Source organism: Glycine soja, chromosome 16 (assembly GCF_004193775.1).
Source record: "Glycine soja cultivar W05 chromosome 16, ASM419377v2, whole genome shotgun sequence".
NCBI classification, from domain to species: Eukaryota; Viridiplantae; Streptophyta; class Magnoliopsida; order Fabales; family Fabaceae; genus Glycine; species Glycine soja.
Genome location: NC_041017.1, coordinates 5,583,635 through 5,591,733, shown reverse-complemented (window position 1 = coordinate 5,591,733; position 8,099 = coordinate 5,583,635). Strand labels below are relative to the sequence as shown.

The window sequence follows — 8,099 nt, the reverse complement described above, 5'->3', positions numbered from 1 at the left end:
AGAGAAAAGATTTTTAAGAGTTGTTTCTTTCGTATTAAATTACATAATCGTTGTTATATTAAGTATTTAGTTTTACCGTTTGGTCATATACTTTTATATTAAATAATTAATCATAATACCAAAGAGTCATTGATTTGGTCCTATAATTTTGTATTAAATAATTAATCAAAATACAAAGAGTCATCGATTTAGATTAAATATATTTGAATTAGTTACAAATCATGTCAAATCAAGTATCTCGACGAATGAATATATATGAACATTAAATTTTTTTTTCCTTTATTGTTCCCTATTGAATTCATTCAACCTGCTTTATATGTCAATCCTTTTGAATATATATGAATTCTATATTTGTGTTTTTTCTCTCTCAAATCTCTCTGATTCTGGCTTTAATGCAAAAGGGGTGTTCTTTCATCACATTCGGCTTCTTTTTCAATAGCACTTAAATAAACACAAGACCTAACTTTCAGGCTGGGATTAAGTTAGGCCTAAAGGCCATAAAACCATCATTTGCATTTGGAAAGATGAGAGCATTGAGATTGAGGAATTGTGTGTATCTTCCTCTCTTAGCTTTCTTGATCGTGTCGGTATGTTTCCTACTATATCACTACCCTAGATCACTTGAAAGGGGAGTCACAAAGGTGGTTCTGCTCAAGCATAGATCAACTGTAAGCATTCTTTAGATTCTTTTAATTTGATTTTTCTTAATTAGCATTGAACTGATTTGTTTAAATTTATTTGTTAAAAGAATACTTATTTTAATCAAATAAGCAATTTTATGTTTTTTTAGTGTGTTTGTTTAAACTGTTTCTGCTTAAAAAAAATATTCTGCTTATTTTAAGAAATAAATCTTATATGTTTCTTAAAAAAACACCTACATAAAAAATATTTATTTTAAAGTTGATTTTTTAAATAAAAAAAATTAAACAAACTCTTCCATAAGTACCACAACTTCTCCTCAAATTATAAATTAATTGAGGCATTGGAGTTTTATTTGGTACCAATTGGTGATTGGTTTAGGTGATAGATGTCTGCTTTCTTTAAATTGTGAATGAAAATTTTGTTTCCTGAGAGTGTTAATTTGATCATGTTATAGATGTCCTCATTTAAAAGATCTTCATAAAGGATACTTGTGATTTAAACCCAAAAGTTGAAGCTTTATTTGATTAAAACAAAAATATTGAGAAATGAAATTTTAAGGTGAAACAATAAGAGTTATATTCAGGTATATGTAACTTAACCATCTATCTTTTTATACATATATAAATTATTAATTTATATATAAAAAACGCATACATTTGAGAGCAGTTTTCAAAAAACAGAACAGAACAAAAAATATATTTTGTCTTCTGTTAAAGTCAAGTGTTGGGGCGTTATTAACTGTTCTGCAACATGTTTGAGGAAAAAAATGTAAATTTATTGTCATTGTTGTATGAACCCGCAGAATTACCAAAAGAAACAATAAGGTTATCCTTTTGTTCTTAGAGAATGCGATTGTATGTCATCCGATATGATTTGTTTAACTTACTAGTCTTCTTTTTGTAGTATAAACTCAAATAAGACTCTTATTACAAAACATGTGCCTGTGTGTGTGAACATACAAATTTAAAATAATTTTGTTGATAGAAAACTACCTTAATGATAATCTGTAAATATTTTGTTATATTTGATATTAATTGAAGAAATTTAAATACTAATTGAATAAATTAAAGTATTGTTTTCAATTAATAAATAATTAAATGAAATACAATGACTTATTTGAATTTAAAAACCGATATACATTTAATAAAATAAGAAAAACTTATAATAAGAGAAAGATATATATAAAGTTATTTTGCTTTCATTCAAGAGGATTAAATCTTTTTTAAACAAGGATTCAATTTTTATTTGGAGTGTATGTTTGCAATTCTGTTTTTCCATTATCTGATCATTGTATTAATTTTGTACTATATTAATCTTAATTGGAACAAAATCTTTCAAAATTGGAATACGAATTTTTTTTCCATCAAAGAAAAAAGAAGTACAAAGTTGCATTTTTCGTATGAACTATATATACATTTTTGCAAATATACATATGATATAATTTAGATTATACTACATTATTAAAGACAAAATACATTTTTCACTCCGATAATTATTTTATACTTAGATTATACTACATACACTTTGACCAAGACTAATTATTATTTTTCACTCCGATGATATCAAAAATTGAATCAATGCATAGGAAATGTATGCATTGTGTTGCTGTTAAGTTTACTGAAATACATATGATATAATTTAGATTATACTACATTACCTATTTAACTGGATCTTACCAAGTTTGTTCATGCAGAATATAATCGAGTCTAATCATAGGAAAGATTCTCTTCAAGTAAAATCAACCTATCCTCTCTGTAAGAGCCATTTAATTAGGATTCAAAATTGTTATAGGTGTGTGTATTGTTTTTTTTTCTTCACATTATCATGTAATTTGTTATTACATTATTAAAGAGTTTATATTGAAGTCAACCTTTTTTAATAATGTAAGGACATGAAATTGAATGGACTTTAAGGCTGGTCAAAATTGACTGTTGGGATATTAAATGAGAGCATATATTGAGTAATTTTTCAAAATGATTTTGAGTTCTGCTCAGTTTATTTACCATTACTTCCCTATCAGTATTACTCAGAAAATGAAGAATTGGATAATGTACTGTGGAGTGCTAAATTGCCAGACAGAACAGTTATCCTAACCATGGTAGATGAATCAATGGCAAGTCCTGGATCTATCCTTGACATTTTACTACAGAGCTTCAAATCAGGTGAAGGGACCGAAAGATTGCTGAATCACTTGGTGATCATATCCATGGACCCCCAAGCTTTTGAGTACTGCAGTTCCTTGCACCCCTATTGCATCCATCCCTCCATATTTCCACGTCCCATTATGACAACCCCAGATCATAATTTATTCACTTGGACAAGAAATGATGTTTTGTATGAAGTGATTCGATTGGGTTACAACATAATTTTCACGGTATGGTTCCATATAAGCTTGTTGAGGAATGTTAACTAACATACTATTTTCTAGCACGTTATCATTAACTGAAATTTATTGAGACCCACAAATTATGAGTAGGAGCGAGATTTGCATTTCATGAGTCTCAATAAATTTTAGTCATAAGAGTATGTTAACATTTTTTCAAGATTGACATATAAAATGGTGAATGAATGGTTTATTAATTAACTTGAATTGCACGTCACTTTGATTTTACAGGATGCAGATGTACTGTGGCTTAGAAGTCCGTTTATAAACTTCCATGCGGCTAGTGAACTCACAATTTCATGTAGTGATGGACAAAGTGGAAGTGACCTGCAGGATGGGGGGATCTTCTTCTTGAAAGCAAGTGAGAATTCCCTTGAATTCTTCAAGTATTGGAAATTGACCAAGTTCCTGCATCCAAACAATCCCGCAGAAGAGTCCTTGTGTACAACAGTAAGTGTAATGCAGGATGCAGTTAGCCGGTATAGCTTTGATGTTCAGCTTGCAAATACAAGCTCTTTTGGTGATTTTTGTCAGCTAAATATGAACACGTTAAGGGAGGCTTATACCATTCAAGCTAACTGTTGTGATGATCTCAAAAGCAAAGTTCATGACCTGAGGATTGTTCTTGATGATTGGATCCGCTTCAGAAAACGTGCATCAGAGGGCAATGCTTTGGACAAAATGGATTTGAGGTGGCCACAGAAGTGCTCCATAAGAAACTATACTTAGAATCATATACAGTACTCAAGTGTTTGGAACGAATTAATGTTGAGAAAAACACCTTTTAGATCTCCCCCTCCCCCTTATAGCTGAACTGATGTTACTCTTTCAATCAAGTTTAAACTTTAAATGTCAATGTCTTAGGGAGCATTGAATCAGGTTTTTTTCTTTTTTGCTTCTATTTCAGGAAAAGCTCTTAAAATAAAAATAATTTCTTTTAATGAACAAAAGTCTAAAAATGTAAGACACCTGTGGTTTAGACAAAAAGAAAAGTATACAAACCGGTCAAACTTCTAATAATTGACCCAAACCATGAATAAAACAAGTTGCTTACTTTCCAAGCAAAAAGCACATCATTTTCTCTAAAAACACAACCATATTTTCAAACCACCTGCATTGCAAATAGACAGTTTCTCTAACACATAAATTTTCCTTCCATGCAAATATTTTTCTTACATGACAAGTAACTTTAACATGACTGCTATATTCAACATTATAAAGGCATTCTAAATTGATGCAAGAGGGGACAAAAAAACACAGACTGCGTCCAGATTTCAGAAAATCAAGGGCAGAACAAAATTTAGATGCACAATGAATAAATAGCATAACTTAAAATCAAATGTGTATAGAACAGTACACTAACTGCGTCCAAGGAATTGATTTTGCATAACAGAACTCACATGCATAAAAAGCCTCTCACAATATAAAGGGATTCTAAATTGATGCAAGAGGGGACAAAAAAACACAGACTGCGTCCAGATTTCAGAAAATCAAGGGCAGAACAAAATTTAGATGCGCAATGAATAAATAGCATAACTTAAAATGAAATGTGAATAGAACAGTACACTAACCGCGTCCAAGGAATTGATTTTGCATAACAGAACTCACATGCATAAAAAGCCTCTCACAATAAAATGTGAAGAACCATACAGAATGTGAGTGGATCATGCAGTCGAAATATATGGAGCGTCTACTTCTGGAAGATTCCAATTATCATTATCCTCTTCCTTCTTGGTTGGTGCAACATCTGGCTTGTTTTGTGGTTGAAATCTTGATTGAAAGCGCCTGAAAATGATGCGAGACAAATATTAAAGGGTCTGGCTAACCTCCTTCACCAATTCCCTTCGAACACTATGAACCTGATACTACACTTTAACCCAAAACCTTAAGACTTAAGTTTATGGATTTTGTCTTTACTTATATGGTACTCAATCTTCCTATTGCTACATGATGTGAGACTTCATCTCACACTTGTACTCTAACACACTACTTAGTATTCAACAATTATAAATTGCGTGCGAAAATGCCTACACTGAATCGGGTTCTAAACCAAAACTATGCATTAGCCCTACTTAAGTTATCTTGTTTTTCAACTCTAAGAAACATGAGAATAATAGGTTATGTTTACTTGAATCCATTTTTCTTCCTGAGCTAAATCCTAATTAATTTTGTCACATTACCAAATGAAGTAGGGACCTATCTATAAGACTGTAACTAGGTGGTACTGTTATAATATTAATCCAACATATAACGTATCACCGGAAAGTTAAAGCACAAATTACTATTTTGGTCCCTAAAGTGTATCGCACTCTCGCATTAATCTTTAAAACTAAGAAAATTTTAGATAAGTCCCCAAAATTTCTAGTTGGTTTATCTATGTCCCTAAACTTAATCACCTGTTGACATTTTTATCCATAACTCCATATGTCAGTAATATATTAGGATAAATAGTCAAGTTTGTTTCTCAAAGTGTATATTAGGATAAATAGTCAAGCTCCTCTCCGAAAGTGTGATGTGGGGGCAAATAGATCCTTGAAAGATGAAAAATACAAATTTATTCTCAGAATGTGCAAAAAGTGTGATAAATTAATCTTATCGTTAAGTTAGTTTGCAGGACTAATTTGTCACATTTTTTCCTCATTCAAAGGATAAATTTGAATTTGTAATTTGTCATCTTGTTATATGCAAAAATTGACTATTTACCCGAATATATTATTAAGTCACATTTTTCTTTTAATTTTAAACTAACTCGATTGACCAGATTTTTTTTAAGTAATTGTGTTATTAGTGGGAAGTATTCACTGACTGACTTTACCATGACTAATCTGCACCCGAAAAATCTGACTGATCACATTTGATAGAGTATCTCCTCTAAGCATGTTTTTTTTTCCATCAACAACATTCAAATTCAAGACCTTCTTCCCAATGACAGGTTAGTTGACTGACAGATTCCAAACTTACTTAGAATTTCCTTAATTTCAAAGATGAATTAATATAACAACACTATACACTTTCAGACTTTTCAGTATTAAATGGATAGTTTACTCGAAAAAAGTTAGAAGCACTGAAGGAAAGAAGGAACGAACCTGCTTCTGCTTTTACGCTTGGCAGCTTCGCGGGACTTGCGCTTCTTCTCCTCCTGCTTGTTCTCGAAGAACCGTCTCCTCTTGCACTCCTGAATGACTCCGGCTCTCATGACCTCTCTCCGGAAGCGGTTGAGCAGCCTCTCCTCCGGCTCGTTCTCTTCCACATAGTTTCTGGGAAGTAGAGGAATAGTTGGGAGTTGCACTGAACTTCTGGTATCCTTTGATGACTTTATTAACTGCGTCAAGGAAGTCTTTCTCTGTCACGGTCTTCCTTCTGGCTCGAATAGCATACATACCAGCTTCAGTGCAAACGCTCCTTATATCGGCCCCTGGAGAGAACCAAAAAGTATCTTTGTCAAAAAAACCAATCTCTATAAACTACCCAATGTTCAATCGTGGGTCATAGGGAAGAAAGGGAGTGGCAGAAATCCCACAAAATAAGAACCAAGATTTCGGCAGAAAGCATACTACACCAAATGCTAAAAGAAACTAAAAAAATTCATGGTCAAAAAATATAAAGCAACATACAAAGTACACGAATATATCAAGGAAAAGTACAAAATGCCAAGTTTAGAAGGTGCTCTTACCGGTAGAATTCACAATTTCAAGCATAGTGTGCTGAACCTCATTATCACCACCAACACCATCATCAAACCGTGCACCCCCAATTGCATCAACTTCATCGAAAAACACAATGCATGCCGTCTTTGAGTGGGCCATCTAAAGGGCATCAAATTTTAGTCAGATGAAATCATGTCATGGAAACAACGAAAAATATAAAATAAATAGAAGGTGCATCTTAGCCATTCACCTGAAATAGTTCACGAACCATTCGAGCATCCTCACCAACATATTTCTGAACTAGCTCACTTCCAATAACTCTTATAAAACAAGCATCAGTCCTATTAGCCACAGCCCTAGCTAAAAGTGTTTTGCCAGTCCCTGGTGGACTATAGCAAAGAACACCCTTTGGAGGATCAATTCCTAGCTTAACGAATTTCTCAGGGTGAAGCATGGGAAGCTCAACAACCTAGCAGATAAAATATAAATAAATAAAATTAGCGCCATGTAACTCACATCACCAATTATAACATATTAAAAATCAAGGGAACTTCCAATCACTAACTTCTCGCATCTTTTCAATCTGCTCCTTACAACCACCAACATCATTATATGTCACATCAGGCTTCTCTTCAACTGTCATCATGGTAACACTTGGGTCAATTTTTGGAGGCAGTGGAATTTGAATCTGATATTTGTTTCTATCAACCCTGAAATGATGGACTCTCTTGCTGAAATATGTTTGGTCCCCATCTCATTTACAGCCTCATGTTTGTTTGGTTGTTGGTTTGCCTGAGGTTTAGGCCATAAAAATGTTGTTGGTTATAGTGTGAACTATGGCTGTATGCATGGCTAGAACGAACGGAGAAAAAGAAAATAAAGGAAGAGGAAAATAGAACATGAAGTTGAGTTTATTTGACTAGGACTTTGACGAGGTATGAAAAAGAAAATTATAGACTCAGTGTTCTTTCAATAGTAAAATATTTGACAACTTTTTAAATTTTACATCAAAATCAAAGTCTAGTCTAGTGTTACAATCTAGGAGAATTTGTCACATTGGATAGTATGTGGTATTAAAATTGTCAATAATGTACCTCATTAACGACGTTACTTTTTAATTTAACGACAATGATTATTTTATAAACTTATGCAAAGATAGAAATTATTTTTTACATTTCAGAAATATAGAAACTAATTTGCAAAATGTGTTATAAGTCAGGAATCAAAATGTCTATTTACTCAAGATTTAATTACTCATTTTCTGATCACTTTTAAATTTATTTGTTTTTAGTCATTATGGTTAACAGTGAATTTGTTGGTATTGAAGTTTATATTTTAATTCTCATATTTTAACAACGAACACTTCTTAGATGTTAAAATGTAAATTTTAGGACTTAAAAAAAATTATTTATTAAACTTTTGGGATT

At 32.1% G+C, this 8,099-nt stretch overlaps 2 protein-coding genes across 2 annotated transcripts; one reads left to right on the top strand and one right to left on the bottom strand.

Moving 5' to 3' along the window:
* Positions 1-278: 278 nt before the first annotated feature.
* LOC114389729 (uncharacterized protein At4g15970-like) lies at positions 279-3,914 on the top strand. The gene is made up of 3 exons (XM_028350477.1): positions 279-668; positions 2,663-3,016; positions 3,257-3,914. Exons 1-3 carry the CDS (start codon positions 525-527, stop codon positions 3,752-3,754), a joined length of 996 nt encoding a protein of 331 aa, XP_028206278.1. The 5' UTR covers positions 279-524; the 3' UTR covers positions 3,755-3,914.
* A 527-nt stretch (positions 3,915-4,441) lies between these two features.
* Positions 4,442-7,420, bottom strand: LOC114389730 (26S proteasome regulatory subunit 7-like). The gene is made up of 4 exons (XM_028350478.1): positions 7,238-7,420; positions 6,923-7,141; positions 6,112-6,831; positions 4,442-4,810 (listed from the first exon to the last, which is right to left on the bottom strand). The coding sequence occupies exons 1-3, from the start codon at positions 7,316-7,318 to the stop codon at positions 6,682-6,684; spliced, it is 450 nt and encodes a 149-aa protein (XP_028206279.1). The 5' UTR covers positions 7,319-7,420; the 3' UTR covers positions 4,442-4,810; positions 6,112-6,681.
* Positions 7,421-8,099: the final 679 nt, after the last annotated feature.